The 16,630-nt window shown below is 43.6% G+C and overlaps 2 protein-coding genes across 5 annotated transcripts in view; one reads left to right on the top strand and one right to left on the bottom strand.

Moving 5' to 3' along the window:
- The window catches only part of SLC7A7 (solute carrier family 7 member 7), a 33,620-nt gene extending 32,926 nt beyond the window's left edge, over positions 1–694 (top strand). For all 4 annotated transcript variants that reach the window (XM_061157749.1, XM_061157748.1, XM_061157750.1 and 1 more), the window contains one exon: positions 175–694. In XM_061157749.1, the coding sequence (XP_061013732.1) occupies positions 175–281 (107 nt within the window). In that variant the 3' untranslated portion in view covers positions 282–694. The remainder of the gene's footprint in view (positions 1–174) is intronic.
- On the bottom strand, positions 695–15,510 carry OXA1L (OXA1L mitochondrial inner membrane protein). The gene is made up of 10 exons (XM_061157765.1): positions 15,369–15,510; positions 14,769–14,930; positions 4,744–4,957; positions 3,067–3,210; positions 2,727–2,812; positions 2,340–2,504; positions 2,040–2,144; positions 1,800–1,962; positions 1,633–1,713; positions 695–1,548 (listed from the first exon to the last, which is right to left on the bottom strand). The coding sequence occupies exons 1-10, from the start codon at positions 15,429–15,431 to the stop codon at positions 1,418–1,420; spliced, it is 1,314 nt and encodes a 437-aa protein (XP_061013748.1). The 5' UTR covers positions 15,432–15,510; the 3' UTR covers positions 695–1,417.
- Between the last annotated feature and the right edge of the window lie 1,120 nt (positions 15,511–16,630).

Here is a 16,630-nt window from a genome sequence, read left to right as displayed (position 1 = left end):
TTTTGCTTTTTTCTTCTGCAGCTCTTACTCTCCCAAGCCGCCTTTGCCACAGCCCCTACCTGTTGTTGAGGTTTAACTGCAATTGTCCCCTTGGGCCCAGCCCCCATTCAGTGCCGCGTGGACTCAGTCCCGCTGACTTGCCGTCTTCAGTTCTGACTCTACCTCTCTTTGCAGCCTCTGTCACGTGGTATGTCCAGGTCCTTTGTATGTCAGTTGCTGCAGAGATGGATTTGGAAGATGGAGGAGAGCAGTCCAAGCAACAGGATCCCAAGTCTGAATAACCACAAGAAATCTCGAGATGTGGAAAGCAGGGGCTTTTATCTCCTGCTGGCTGGAGGCAAGAAGTTGAAAAGGAAAGCTCACTTATTTGGAGACACCTATCCAGAAGCCTCTTAGGCAGCTTCAGCAACCTCTGAACTTGCTTTCTGAGAGATGGAGAGTAATTTATTAGTTTTGCTACACATTATTCCAGGTTTCTTTAAAGGGACATAAAACAGACTGTGATGGGAAGCATGCTAGGTGTGAGCTGGGATGTTCCAGTGGCGTGCTCCCATGTGTGAAGATATCCACTCACGTCCACTGTGCCTGCCCACTACTCTTCCACTGGAAAATCCAACAGTGCTTTAACTGCCTGTCTCCTTTAGAGACGTGAAACGGTCACAGGTGCTAGACAATAAAAGGGTATGCTTCTAAATTCTGAGCGGCTTCATCGTTTTAATAGTATCTTAGGGATAGTTTCCATGAGCCAGGCAGGAAGACTAAAAACAATCTTATGTTAGAAAGAATCTGAGTATTTCTTCCCCCTTAAGCCAGTTGCTGAAGGCTGATGCAACCAGCCTCTACACAAGAGAACACCTATGCTGCTGCAGCAAAATGCTAGGTTATTTGATAAAAGCTGTATCAACTTCTGTTCCTCTTATCACTAAGAACTTGAGCATATCTACTTCTTGAAGGATATTTTATAGGTAATCTTGGGATAAGTGAATGTGGTTCCTCCATATACATTCTCCACTTATCAGGCATACAACTCTGACTACAAGGCAAATATGGGCATGACAACACATCTAGCCCTTAAGGCCAGGTTACAACACCGATATGCCTCCTAAGATCATGGGCCAGCAAGAGCAATCATCACCCAAGCTATTCTTTCTGAAGCACGCAATCTGTTTTCCCGTTTAATAAGTGTTAGGAAGCAGTGTGTAGCACAGAGGTTTCCTAACTCTGCGGATGGGAATCACCTGGCCCCCAGGGTTCTTTCACACTTAGGTGGAAGAGTGTAGTGGAATCCAATTTTAAAATGAACATCAACATGTCCCACAGTTTCTAGGTCTGGCGCAAAGACCCAGCATGAAACCGCGTTCGAAGGCTGAGTCTCTGAAGAGACAGAGTTCCTGCCAGTGTGAGCAGGCAGCAGAGGTCAGCCAAGCGTGTCACGCCAGGGCTGCTTGGACTTGGCTTTGCTGCTGCTGCTGCTGCTGGGGGCGTTGGGAGGGTCATTCTTTCCGTGCGGCAGCAGAGGGTTGTGGGCAAACGTCTGTCGTAACGGGCCTGGGGAAGAAGAGAAAACAAATCCTGATAAACGAAGAAAAGGAAGAAACAAATGACAGAATTTAGCCTGGAAGGGTTATTTACCCCTGGCAGCGAGCTCCAAGTGGTTCTGCATGCGTCGTTCCCGCTCCTGTAGCTGATGGGCCATTTCGGCATTCTTCCAGCCTGTGTAAAGGGGAGGAAGACCAATGGTCCTGCACCCATTTCGAGACCACGGTCCCCTGTCCTTGTCACAGAGGGTGGGCCCTTACCTTGTCTGAAGCTCTTTATGAAGCCTTCCCGTGGAGGTAACTTGTCTGGGTCGTGCACAACACGTTGGGGAATTTTCAGCACAGTGCGAACAGCAGGAATACGGAGACAGGCCACCTGGCCCAGGGAAAACATGTTGGAGGAGAGCCAGTACATGAACACTGCCTGGATGAGAAGAGAAGGCACTCAGAAGCTGCGTCTCTGGGCAGCTTGCTGAAGCCAGCCCCTAAGCCATCACCTACCGTGGGGAAATGGACAGTTATGGGCAAGACTGCCAGGGGCATTAGTCTGATAAAATTTCTCATCCACTGAATGTCAGAACTTTGCATGCCAGTTTCAGCACCTAACTGGGAAAAAAAAGAAAAAGCAAGGGGAGAACATGCATTTGACAAGCAAATGTATGTCAGTTTTCATTGATCCTGGCTCAGATCTCTTACCCATCAGTTCTCTCTCTCCAGGGAGTGAAGAATGACCATTCTATACAACTGCTTTCCTTTCACTCCCCACTCTACAGGACAGGCACTTGGCGAACCTGGGCTTACCTCAAGGACAGCCCACATTGTAGCTGTGACCACCAGAGGTAATACGTAGATGGGGTCGGATAGTGTGAGATCCTGGAACCACCAGAGACCACCTGTCTGCAGGCTGGGCACGGGAAGGTTGGCCATTTCTCTCAAGGCAATGAAGAAGGAGATGAAGATCGGGGCCTGTGACACAGGATAAACAGTGTCAGGACTCTTTAGCAGAGGGGGCATTTTACTTACTCTATTACTGAAACCCATAATGGGTTTATGTAGCATAATATCACCACCAACCTGCTTTTAGGGTCTAGGGCATGGGAAACACAGAGGAGGTAATCTGATTTTTTATTTTTGTTGTTGTTCTCTTAATCTGTTTCTGAAGTTAGACGGGAAATGTTTTTTGCTTACCTGAGTCAGTGGTAGAATGAGAGGTCTAAAGAGTTTAATATCATGCTTTTTCTGGTAGAAAGTCATCTCCGAGGAGGCCCTGTAAACTGGGAAGGGAGTGGAAGTTAATGGTTGGTGGAGGTGACCATCCTCATAACCTGGCCCAGGAGTCAGATCTAACTGACCCTGGCCAGGCACTGGAAGCATTAGGCCCAAGAAGCAGGTATATCTTAGAACCTGCCCAACTGTAGTAACTCCCATTTTGAGTTGCTCCCCACCCACCCACTGCCCCCTCCCTGCCCCCAGTTCTATGTAGTGAAAAAACAGGTCCTCTCCCATGCTTATTCTGCAACTGACTCACATTCTGTGTGGTTTCCTGTCAACTTGGCCTCTCTGATTCGAGCGGAAAACTTCTGAATCTCTGGCAAGTGATTGTGAATCTTGGCTGCCTCTCGTTGGCCCTTCACGATGAGAGGAAACACCAGGCAGCGGGCAAGGACTGTACCTGGAAACAAAGTAGGAGTGGAGTGACATTCTGCATTCTCCATCAAGCCATTCTGTAGCTAGACGGCTAAGAGTTTCTACGTCCTGCCTGAGAGGGTCTCTTACCCAGACTTTCCCACCCTGCGACTCATGCCCACAGGGCCCCAAAACAAAGGGCATGGTGTGACTCAGTTCCTTCGAGGCTCGGTCCTCTGCTTTGACATCAAAAGTCTGGCATTAACTTCTCCAAACAAATGACCACGAATCTTATTTCCTCAAAAAGGTGACAGAAGCTACTTTTATAGATCAATGGTTTCCAAACTTTTCTATGATTAATGGACTCCTTTTGTCCTCAATTCTAAGTGTAACCACAATATACATAACAAATAAATTCAAGCTGCCCTGGGTGAGGAGGCTGTCTGACTGTTAAGATTGTTCAATCTCTGGAATTTGCTTTGCTCAGAAGCACTTTCACAGAACTCTGGGGCTCCCAGGAATGAAGTCTGAAAAATGCTGTCCTAGAAATGTCTGGAATAGGAGGTAATCAGGTGGCCTACTGCTTTAACTCTTTCCTATTTCTTTTTTTTTACATTTCACATTTCTTGATCATTTCAACAAGTATTTATTTAGTTGATGGTATCTGTGATAAGCAAGTGGCCTGGGCTGAGAAGAGACGGGCAGATACACATTTAGGCTTTATCACCATAAGGATAAATGGTGTGAAGTGGACAGAGAAGGGAGTTAAGGACAGAATCGGGAATACTAGCACTAGGGGCAGGTAGAGTACTGAGCAATGGAGATGGGAGGATATGGACAGAAAGTTGCAAAAGCCAAGGGGCAGATTCCTCACTCTACTGTGTCTAATGCAGAAAGGGCAAGTATGAAAAGTGGACTAAGAAATGATATCACTGGCAGTTAGAATGAGGTGGTGTAAGTCAGCCTGCTGAGGGTCACAGAACAGAGAGAAAAGCCTACTGGGGGCAGAATACTCTTTTAAATGACAGCTATGAAGAGAAGGAGAAAGGGTAGTAGTTAAAAGTGAATTAATGATGAGGGGAAGGAATTTACCAAGAGACACACGGTATGCTTGCACACGCCTATATGTTCAGAGTAGGCAATAAAGATGGAGAAGCTGAAGACATGGGACAGAGGAGGAGGATCACTGGAGCAACGTATGGGGAGAAACATAATTTAAAGCAGTTTTAACCTTATAAGAGGAGCGATGTGAGTGTCTTCCCATCTGACCTGAACTTCTGCTCTCTTGAATCAGGCTTCATCACTGTTGCGGAGGTCCCCATACTTAAACCCTACCTCCACATTCAAAAACTTACACTTCTTATATCCTAGATGATCTAGTGGTTTTAAAATGCCCCTCAAGAAATACAGTGGAGTGCATCTAAGTGTTATGAATCTCTATCACTCATTTGCATCATCGGCTTTTCTCAGCTATAAACTTCTGCAACTATTTGCTCTACTCACACATAGAGCTGCTATCTTTAAAGTTCTACCCCCAAACCCCATTTCCTCTACCCATGTGCAGATATGTTCCCCTTACATGTAGCAATGGCTCCCCACCATGGTAGGCCTAGGTTAACATGCATAAATTCAAGCAAGTTCTGGATCAGTCCCACTGGGGTGTAGGACCCCAGCCCAAGTTCAGCAAAGCTCTGCTCTGCAACAGCTTGGATGACATCTGCGGCCTCTCCAGAAGCCACTTCAGGTACTGCTGTGGGTGGGGGAGTTGCAGGAATGACTGGAGGGGCCGGAACCTGTGGGGGGAGAAAGTCATGTATTATATTCCGTCCCTAGAGGAGGAAATGGCAAACCACACTAGTATTCTTGTCTGAAAAGTCCCATGGACAGAGGAACCTGGCAGGCTACTGTCCAAAGGGTCACACAGAGTTGGATATGGCTAAGCTACTAAGCACGTTATATTCAGCAGAGGGCAGACACATAGAAAACGAGGTCCCTCTTACAATAACCAACATTGGGGTACTCTCTGGACTCCCTATTTCTTGTTCTCCCATGGTAGCCTATACGCTCCAAAGAATCCAAAGCTTAAAAAGGACATTTAATGTCAGGAAGTCAATTAAAAAATTTATTATTTTTCTGGGTTTTATGATGCTTATGGTATTTGTCAGTTTTTCAAAAAATATTACTTTGTAAAGGTTACTTATTTTAAATACATATTCCTGTTCATGATTTTTAAAAAAGGATATTTTATTTTCCCCTCTAAGCAGGAAGATAAGTTATTCAGAATAAGACTTAATCACTCTCCTTCATATGAGGAAGTTATTTCTTATATTAGTATTTTCCAAACTTCAGTTGCATGAGTATCACTGACACGATTTTGTGTACACTGAAACTATTATAATTTTTCTTTAAACAACTCAGTTTTTAAGATGATATCTACTTGGTGCTGAGAAATAGTAATGTCAATGAAATCAGGGACATGCAAGTTGTAATTGTGTAAACTGAAAAAATGTACAACCTCAAAGTTGAGAATTGTATTTTATTTGGGACATTACTGAGGACTTAAGCCCAAGACACAGCCTCTCAGCTCTGAGAAGGAGCCAGGATATGCAAGAGTTTCTGCAAAACAAACAACCCCAAAAAACCAGATAGTCAAACACCAAAAGATTACTGCTAATTAAAGAAAAACCAGGTGTTTCAAGTAATGAATTTGGTGCTTTTCTATGTATGGAAAGCTACAAGAATCTGGGCTTATTGAAAACATTCCTTTGATATATACCTTAACTTTCTAGGGCCAGTATTCTGCTTTTCCATCCTGATTCCCCTCAGGATGCACTACAGGGGTGGCTGCAGTGGCTAATGGCCCCAATATACTTTGTTTGCTGACGTGGAAGGTGACATTCTTTGTCAGGTCACAGTTTTTTTCTCTTTTCAGGTCATAAATTTGACCAAAAGTCGGGAGGCATTATGACTAGTTTTGTCCCATGGCACTAGGAAGGCTGATGTGTAGATCTGGCAAAGATTCTGCTGATAGGCCACTCAAAGTGCTAGTTTTGGATCAGGCCCTGTTGATCTAAAATTCTCTAGACTGCCTGTGGAAGACTGCTATGTGGAAGAAAAATGTTGCCTGCCATATAAGTAAACAAAGGATGCAGCAGTCATCAGCCACCCTCAACTGTATACCCTGACGGGATTCAGGATGGAGAAAAACAGAATATTGGTGCTATATAGTTAAGGTGCTTATCAAAGGGATGATTTCAACAAGCCCAGACTCTTATATCAGTCTATACACAGAAAAGTGCTAAACTTAGCAACTTGCGATATTGAGTTTTTCTTTAATACTAATCTTTTTTTTTTTTTTAATCTTTTGATGTTCTGACTACCTGTCCCCCGCCACCTCCCCAAACTTCCATACATCCTGGCTCCTCCTTTACCTCTTCGGAACAGTCCCTCAGAGGTTATCTGAGAGGCAGTCTTCCAGGCTTAAGTCCTTAGCAAGTTCACTGAATAAAACATAATCTTCAACTTTTAGGTTGTACATTTTTTACAGTTAACAATTTTGGTAACTACAAAAGGATCCAGAATATACCCCTCTCCTTCACCTGAACTCTACGAGGACCTAGGGCCTCATACTAGCAGAGGCCTCTTGGGACTGTCTGCCTCCTTGGAGAGTCCAGACAATTAGGAGGATTCTTGGATCTCCTGACTATTGGCTGATGATTCTGAGTTTTATTTGGCAGATGACACCACCCTTATGGCAGAAAGTGAAGATGAACTAAAAGCCTCTTGATGAAAGTAAAAGAGGAGACTGAAAAAGTTGGCTTAAAGCTCAACATTCAGAAAACTAAGATCATGGCATCTGGTCCCATCACTTCATGGGAAATAGATGGGGAGACACTGGAAACAGTGTCAGACTTTATTTTTTTGTGGTCCAAAATCACTGCAGATGGTGACTGCAGCCATGAATTTAAAAGACACTTACTCCTTGGAAGGAAAGTTGTGACCAACCTAGACAGCATATTAAAAAGGAGAGACATTACTTTGCCAGCAAAGGTTTGTCTGGTCAAGGCTATGGTTTTTCCAGTGGTCATGTATGGATGTGAGAGTTGAACTGCGAGGAAAGCTGAGTGCCGAAAAATTGATGCTTTTGAACTATGGTGTTGGAGAAGACTCTTGTGAGTCCCTTGGACTGCAAGGAAATCCAACCAGTCCATCCTGAAGGAGATCAGTCCTGGGTGTTCATTGGAAGGACTGGTGCTGAAGCTGAAACTCCAATACTTTGGCCACGTCATGCAAAGAGCTGACTCACTGGAAAAGACCCTGATGTTGGGAGGGATTGGGGGCAGGAGGAGAAGGGGACGACAGAGGATGAGATGGCTGGATGGCATCACCGACTCGATGGGCATGAGTTTGAGTAAACTCTGGGAGTTGGTGATGGACTGGGAGGCCTGGCGTGCTGCGATTCATGGGGTTGCAAAGAGTCGGACAAGACTGAGCGACTGAACTGAACTGAACTGACTGAACTGGTACCTGGCTCCCCAGCTGAAAGATACTAGGGGAGCCCAGATGAAAGACAGGCAGTTGCTAAGTAGAGACACTGAGCAGTCTAAACTGGGTATTAGATGAGAGGGTGGCCTAACATCTTTGCCTCCAACTAACACTGTAGCCAAATCTATGTATGTACAAAACTTATACTTACAAGTGCTCACTTAATTGGGAATTAAAGGAAATCTTGCCCTGCAAATGGCCAATATGGGGCTCTTTTACTGCATTTGCAGTTAAGTTTGACCAACTTGCATAACCACAATGGTGTGATCACTCATGTAGAGCCAGACATCCTGCAGTGTGAAGTCAAGTGGGCCTTAAGAAGCGTTACTACAAACAAAGCTAGTGGAAGTGATGCAATTCCATTTGAGTTATTTCAAATCCTAAAAGATGATGCTATGAAAGTGCTGCACTCAACATGGCAGCAAATTTGGAAAAACTCAGCAGTGGCCACAGGACTGGAAAAGGTCAGTTTTTATTCCAATCCCAAAGAAGGGCAATGCCAAACAATGTTCAAACTGTACAACTGCACATATTTCACATGCTAGCAAGACAATGTTCAACATCCTCCAAGCGAGGCTTCAACAGTACATGAACTGAGAACTTCCAGTTGTACAAGCTGGATTTAGAAAAGGCAGAGGAACCAGAGGTCAGATTGCCAACATATGCTGAATCACAGAAAACGCAAGGGAATTCCAGAGAAACATCTACTTCTGCTTCATTGACTACGTTGAAGCCTTTGACTACGTGGGTCACAATAAACTGCAGAAAATTCTTAAAGAGATAGGAATACCAGAACATCTTACCTGCCTCCTGAGAAACCTGTATGCAAGTCAAGAAGCAATAGTTAGAATGGGACATGGAACAACAGACTGGTTAAAAACTGGTAAAGGAGTACGTCAAGGCTGGATATTGTCACCCTGCTTATTTAACTTCTATGCAGAGTACATCATGTGGAATGCCGAACTGGATGAAGCTCAAGCTGGAATCAAGACTGCAGGGAGAAATCTCAATAACCTCAGATATGCAGATGACTCCACCCTAATGGCAGAAAGTGAAGAGGAACTAAAGAGCCTCTTGATGCAGGTCAAAGAGGAGAGTGAAAAAGCTGGCTCAAAACAACATCAAAAAAACTAAGATCATGGCATCCGGTTCCATTACTTCATAGCAAATAGATGGGGAAACAATGGAAACAGTGACAGACTTTATTTTCTTGGGCTCCAAAATCACTGTGGACAGTGGTGGCAGCCATTAAATTAGAAGATGCTTGCTCCTTGGAAGAAAAACTATGACAAATCTAGACAATGTATTAAAAAGCAGAGACATCACTTTGCCCACAAAGATCCATATAGTCAAAGCTATGGTTTTTGCAGTAGTCATGTACAGATGTGAGAGCTGGATCATAAAGAAGGCTGAGTGCCGAAGAATTGATGCTTTTGAACTATGGTGCTAGAGAAGACGCTGAAAGTCCCTTGGACAGCAAGGAGATCAAAGTAATCAATCCTAAAGGACATCAACACTGAATATTCATTGCAAGCACTGATGCTGAAGTTTCGATACTTTGGCCACCTGATGTGAAGAGTCAACTCACTGGAAAAGACCCTGATGCTGGGAAAGACTGAGGGCAAGAGGAAAAGGGGGTGACAAATGATCAGATGGTTGGATGGCATCATCGACTCAATGGATATGAGTTTGAGCAAACTCCAGGAGATGGTGAAGGACAGGGAAGCCTGGCATGGTGCAGTTCATGGGGTCAGAAAGAGGTGGACACCACTGAGCAACTGAACAAAAGACTCCTGTATCTTTCCTTACACAGAAAAGTGCTAAACTCATTAACTTGAGACACTTGGTTTTTCTTTAACAGTAATCCTTTGATGTTTCAACTACTTTTTTGTTTGTTTGTTTTGCAAAACTCCTTTATACCTTGGCTCCTCCCTCACCTCTTTGGAACAATCCCTCAGAACTAAGAGCCTGCATCTTAGTTAAATCCTCAGTAATGCCCCAAATTCTCCAAGCCAGGCTTCAACAATATGTGAATGATGAACTTCCAGATGTTCAAGCTGGATTTAGAAAAGGCAGAGGAACCAGAGATCAAATTGCCAATTTCCACTGGGTCATCGAAAAAGCAAGAGAGTTCCAGAAAAACATCTACTTCTGCTTTATTGACTACACCAAGTCTTTGACTGTGTGGATCACAATAAACTGGAAAATTCTTAGAGATGGGAATACCAGACACCCTTATCTGCCTAATGAGAAATCTGTATGCAGGTCAAGAAACAACAGTTAGAATTGGACATGGAACAACAGACTGGTTCTAAATTGGGAAAGGAGTATGTCAAGGTGGTATATTGTCACCCTGCTTATTTAACTTATATGCAGAGGACATCATGCAAAATGCTGGGCTGGATGAAACACAAACTGGAATCAAGATTGCCAGGAGAACTATCAATACCCTCAGATATGCAGATGACACCAACCTTATGGCAGAAAGCAAAGAAGAACTAAGGAACCTCTTGATGAAAACGAAAGAGGAGAGTGGCTTAAAGCTCAACATTCAGAAAACTAAGATCATGGCATCTGGTCCCATCACTTCAGGCAAATATATGGGAAGCAATGGAAACAGTGAGAGACTTTTATTTTTTGGGGCTGTGAAATAACTGCAGATGGTGACTACAGCCATGAAATTAAAAGATGCTTGCTCCTTGGAAGAAAAGCTCCAACCTAGACAGCATATTAAAAAGCAGAGACGTTACTTTGCAAACACAGGTCCATCTAGTCAAAGCTATGATTTTTTCAGTAGTCACATATGGATGTGACAGTTGGACTATAAAGAAAGCTGAGCGCCAAAGAATTGATGCTTTTGAACTGTGGTGTTGCAGAAGACTCTTCAGAGTCCCTTGGACTGCAAGGAGATCCAATCAGTCCATCCTAAAGGAGATCAGTCCTGGGTGTTCACTGATAGGACTGATGTTGAAGCTGAAACTCCAATACTTTGGCCACCTATTTGAAGAACTGACTCATTGGAAAAGACCCTGATGCTGGGAAAGACTGGAGGCAGGAGGAGAAGGGGCCGACTGTGGATGAGATGGTTGGATGGCATCACTGACTCGATGGATTTGAGTTTGAGTAAGCTCCGGGAGTTGGTGATGGACAGGGAAGCCTGGCGTGCTGCAGTCCATTGGGGTTGCAAAGAGTCATACACGACTGAGCGACTGAACTCAACAGAATGCCCCAAATAAGACACAACTCTCAACCTTTATGTTGTGCTTTTTTTCCCCCCAGTTGACAACTCGTGTCATTTACCTTTGTTTTTTTTTCGCTGTATCATGTGCCTTGTGGATTTCATAACTTATGAAAACAGCACCAAGTTATTATTTTTTCTTGCTGAAAACTCTGCCAAAGAATATGAACTTACTGACTTTTACTAAACCTAGGTAGAATAAAGGATATGTCTAACTGATTAAGCCAGCATGCTTAAGCTAGCTTTAACACCAGGTATTAATTTATATTTCCTAGATCACATGAACCTGAAATTCATTCTGGCCAGTTTCCTTTATATTTAGAAATAGTTAATTTGTTAAGCACTTACTTTAAAGTAAATTAAATAGAGGCATTTTATAAATTTAATTTTGAAAGTATACCCAGAGGTAGTGACATCTTGTATGTGTAATGTATATACAGACATACAAACAGACAAAACTAGAGATCTCATAGTTTCATTAAAATAGTTATGTGGAGAAGGAAATGGCAACCCACTCCAGTATTCTTGCCTGAGAAATTCAATGGACAGAGAAGCCTGGGGGGACTACAGTCCATGGGGTCACAGAGAGTTGGACACAACTTAGCAACCAAAAAAAAAAAACCAAACAAGTTATGAATCAAGTATTAATAAACTTACTAGTTTAGGGGCTATATTTACATTTCTGATTTGTAGAGATTTTCAAGACAAAAATAGTTGCTTTTAATTTCCCAAAGAGCTGGTCAATTGCCTAAGTGATACTAAAAGATTGATTTGCCCAACTAAATTTTCTTTTTTTTTTAATCACTGACTTCCAACTAAACTGAAAATCAAGAGTTCTACATTATAGAACTTTAGTGTTCAATTTACTATGTCTTCAAAAGTTTTTATAAGGCATTCAACAAAGGCCCTCTTTCTGAGTGCACCAGTTAGACCACAGCAAATCTCTATTGCTATTTTTGTTAGCCCTGGAACATCAGCTCCCAGTTTTTACTTTATGTTGTGTGTGCTCTAGTAACGTACTGGTTTCCTTTAGTATGCTTAATTAATACAGTCTGAGGGGCAGATTTATATGCCCTGTCTTATAACAACAACAGGCAGGGGAGTAAGACATGATGTCTATCCTACAATAAGGCAAAAGAGATATAATCATCTTAAATAAAGCCCATTTAAATATACCAGTTTTGATAACATTTTATCTCATTTCTATCAACTTCTATAACTTTAACTTTAGTCTCCCTCAAGATCACATCAAGTCTTGGTCTCAGAAGGAGTCCAGAAACTTCCTTTTTAATTGAATCATTTGCGCTATTTTTGTATAAAAGGCTCTGGGTTCCCAGTGAGAGGCTGAGCCAAGGGACTCAGGCTCTTCTGTCAATTTTTTAACTTAATCAATTGGCCTAACTGTTGTCCCAAGCAATTGTTAGTCAGATATTTCTGTGTAAGTTTCTTCTAGCCTTTAGGGGGCAGAAAATCTAATACTGGGGACCAGTAATGTTGGTCCATCCAACCTAAGGTAATGTGTTGAAACCTTTTGTTTTAATCCTATTAGCATCTGTTTTTTTTTTCTTTTTTTTTTTTTTTAGCATCTGTTTTATGTATCTTATTTCTTAATATAACCACTTGAAGATTTCTTTATCCATCTGGGACACGAGTTCCTTTAACATTTCCACTTCAGTGGGAAGAAGTTTCTAGACTTTCTCTTTATTTCTTAAGCCTCCGTAATCAGCCTAATCAACATTAATTATCTTCATGTTTTTATTAGCATCTGTAAGACCCACTCACTGAAGGGAAACAAAAACCACAAACAAGGTTTCCCAAACCTTTAAAAAAAAAAAAAACCAACTTAAGAGAATTCTTAGGTTAACTACTGTGTGTGAGTGTGTGTGTAGTCACCTTCTGGTTTTCTTTTCCCATAGGTACCAATAAAACAGCTCTATATAATAAGAGCTCTGTAAAAATGTATCTATTAAGACATTTTCCCAATTTAAAAGATCAATGGTTATTTAATTATAATGGTATTTTAATTATAACTCAAATCAGTAAGACAAAAGAGATACCCCTACAAGAAAGTGCAAAGGATGTAGCCTTCAGAAGATCTATAAAGTTTACTCCTCAAAACAGTATAAGAAAATAAAGGTCGTTGTTGTATAGGCTGATGCAACTAAGATTAAGATGACTGAAGTCTCTGAGAATTGGCATGGTGAGACAAAAGACTGCCCAGAGTCTCAGTCTATTTGATTGGCTGCCAAATGTACACCATACATGTACTTTCTGGATAGCAGAAACCAACTTCTCAAAACACACACACATCGAGGCACCTAAGATCAGGTAGGACATTTACATCTCAAAGACACAGAAAATGCAAGTTCCCTCTAGAAGGGGTTTTGCTTCTTTGTAAGGTCAGACTTCTGAAAAGATGTTTTATCAAGCTGGCTTTCTCTTACTGCATACAAAATAAAAAACCCCATACTGGCCATTTTCAGGGCAAGATTTCCTTTAATTTCCAATTAAGTACATACTTGTAAGTGTAAGTATAGAAATCCAGCTGGCTTCTTGAAAAAATGTTAGACCAGCTTTTCATCTAATCACCCAGTCCAGATGGCTCAGAGTCTCTCAACTGAGCAAATCCTAGTATATTTCAAATGGGGAGCCAGGTACCTGTTGGACATTGCCAAATACAAGGATTATCAACCAATAATTGGGAGATCCGAGAACCAGGAGAGACTCACCCACATTTGTCTGGACTCTCTGAGGAGGCAGATAGGCACAAGAGGTTCCTGCTTGTACCAAGGCTCCAGTTCAAGGGAAGGGGAAAACTACTCTGGGCCCCTTGGCTGGTAGCCCAAACTGCCCACTGGAAAAAAAAACACAAGACCTAAAAGTTGAGAATTGTGTTTTATTTGGGGGTATTACTGAGGGGCTTCCCTGGTGGCTCAGATGGTAAAGAATCACCCTACAATGCAGGAGACCAGGGTTTTATCCTTGGGTGGGGAAGATCCCCTGGAGAAAGGAATGGCTACCCACTCCAGTATTCTTGCCTGGAGAATTCCATGCACAGAGTCTGGCGGGCTACAGTCCATGGAGTTGCAAAAAGTTGGACATAACTGAGTGACTAACACTTATTATTATTATTCAGGTCTTAAGCCTAGGACACAGCCTCTCAGCTCTGAGGGACTGTTCAGAAGAGGTAAGGGAGGAGCCAGGATATACAGGAGTTTTTCCAAACAACGCCCCCCAACCCCAGCCCAACCAGGTAATTACAACACCAAAAAAATTTCTGCTAATAACACCCAGAAGTCTCAAGTTAATGAATTTAGTGTTTTCCTATGTATGGAAAGATGCGAGTTTGGGCTTATTGAAATCATTCCTTTGATATGTACCCTACCTGGCTACAGCTAGTATTCTGTTTCTCCATCCTCAGTTCCCTCAGGGTGCACCTGTTGGGGGTGGCCACTGGGACTGCTGGCCTCATGAACTTCTGTTTACTGATATGGCAGGTGACATTCTTTATCCACATTGACATGCAAATTATAATTTTTCCAATATACAAACAGAATTGCATCTTATTTCACCATCAGTGGCTTGCCACCATTTTGGCAAACAACACCTTGTTTACAACATAAACTTTTCCTCTGTGCTCTCAATAATTTTACCACTGATGTGAAAATCTATCCCAAGTAGAGATACTATCATTTGGGGAGTTGGGTGGTGTGTGGACAAGAACACAGCTCCATATTCCCCTCCTCCCAGTCAAAGCAAAATAAAAATAAAATCTGCAAGAAGCACCATTCCTAACATTTCAGGGACGAAATGTCTCTTACCTGGGCTTCTGCAAAAGAGACGACAGAGGTACTGAGGCCGCGGGGGCCTGGGGCCATGAGCAGGACATAGCGCGGATGCCCGCGACACCGGTCGGCTGGGAACCCGAGCCCAGCTGTCAGCGGTTTCCGGGGCCACTGGCAAGGCCCTGCGACGCTGTGGAACTGAGTGGGTAAAAGGGAGATGGAGTCCTTTTATCAGATAAAATCGATTATGCTCACCCCTCCCCTCAAGAGAGAGGCAGCCAATTTCCACAGGTGAGGAGTTTTCTACTCCCCGCGCTCAGACTGCGAGCCTGAAAGCATGCCAGCTCTGAGCCCTGCATCTCAGCAGCCGCAAACCCAGCCCGGGGTCCAGAAGTTGGGGCTGAGGTTTCTCTAGAAGAGGCGACGCTTGTCCCAGGAACAGACTAAAATACGAGGCTGCTGACCCGGCGGGGTCTGGGACGTAACCCTCCCGCGTCCTCCTATGACCCGAGGCCACGAGAGGGCGGTCCGGGTGAGCAGGTCAGCGTCTCCTCATGCCCGTCTGCACAAGCCACTCCCGGCTCGGCTCAAAGGGACAGTGAGGCATCCTGGCGCTCGGCCCCGGGGTATCCTTACCTGACGCTGGGGCCACAGTAAGCGCAGAAGCTCCCGGCGTCCGCACATCAACGCCAACGCCATCTTGCCGGGGAGAGGACGTACGTTCGCGTCTGCGCACTGAGAACCGCAGCCTCGCGGGAGGAAGCCCTTTTGGAAATGGGCGTGAAGTCAGAGCTTTACCACGCTCAGAAGGTAATGGAGACTGGAGCTTGGCGGCCATATTTGAAGTGGGTAAGAAGCCGCAAAGGGAAATTAACGATATCGCGCTGATACTGTTTTCAGGAGATGGAAGCTCAGAGCCTTATAACCGGCTTTTGTTTGTGGCTGTAAATCCTGAGTAGTTTTTCCTCTATCCTTTAAACCCGCTGTTCTCTAAAAAATACTCTCTAGGGGGTCTTGGCTCTCCTCGGTGTGGGTTTTCTGTACCCAGTGATGTTTGACTTTTGTTGCTAGGTAATGTTGTAATATACAGGGAAGCCTGGCGTGCTGCAGGCAGTCCGTGGGGTCGCAGAGTCGGACGCAACCGAACTACAACAAATATTGTAATTACAGTGCGTGCTAAGTTACTTTAATCGTGTCCGACTCTTTGCGACCCCATGGACTGTAGCCCACCTGGTTACTCTCTCCATGGGATTCTTCAGGCGAGAATATTGGTGTGGGTTGTTATTTCCTCCTCCAGGGCATCTTCCCAATTCAGGGATCGAACCGGCGTCTCTTGTGTCTCCTGCATTGGCAGGCAAGTTCTTTACCACTGGCGCCAGCTAGGAAGCCCCTGTAATAACTGATCCAGTGAAATTTGAGAATGGTCTGGAATTAGAAATTGAAGGAAGGCAGCTTCTAGGAAATACTTTCCTTCCAGAGAAAGCTTCAAGAGGAGGCTCTATCTTGCGCTTTCCTTGGGGATTGATTGAGGAGCCTCTTGTGACATTGAGGGGACAAATATTTATTTATTTATTTATTTATTTATTTTTTGGGGACAAATCTTTTTTAAAAATATTTGTTTAGTTGCAGCATGTGAACTCTTAGTTAGGACATGTGGGATCTAGCTCCCTGACCAGGGATGAACCTTGTTGGCCTTCTGTCTTGGGAGCAAGGAGTCTTAGCCATTGGACCACCAGCGAAGTCCCCTAGGGGACAAATCTTTAAAGATGAGAAGTGAACATGCTGAAGATGGTTGTATGGAAAGATAGAAAATCCCCTGGAAAATCCCCTGAATACTTGATGATGTCATTGAGCTGTTACTGCAGCAGAGTTAGACCCACCTGTCTCTAGATTTTGTT

This window comes from Dama dama, chromosome 12 (genome assembly GCF_033118175.1).
Source record: "Dama dama isolate Ldn47 chromosome 12, ASM3311817v1, whole genome shotgun sequence".
Classification (NCBI taxonomy): domain Eukaryota; kingdom Metazoa; phylum Chordata; class Mammalia; order Artiodactyla; family Cervidae; genus Dama; species Dama dama.
Note: the sequence above shows the minus strand (reverse complement) of the source record. Positions and strands in the feature narration are given on the sequence as shown.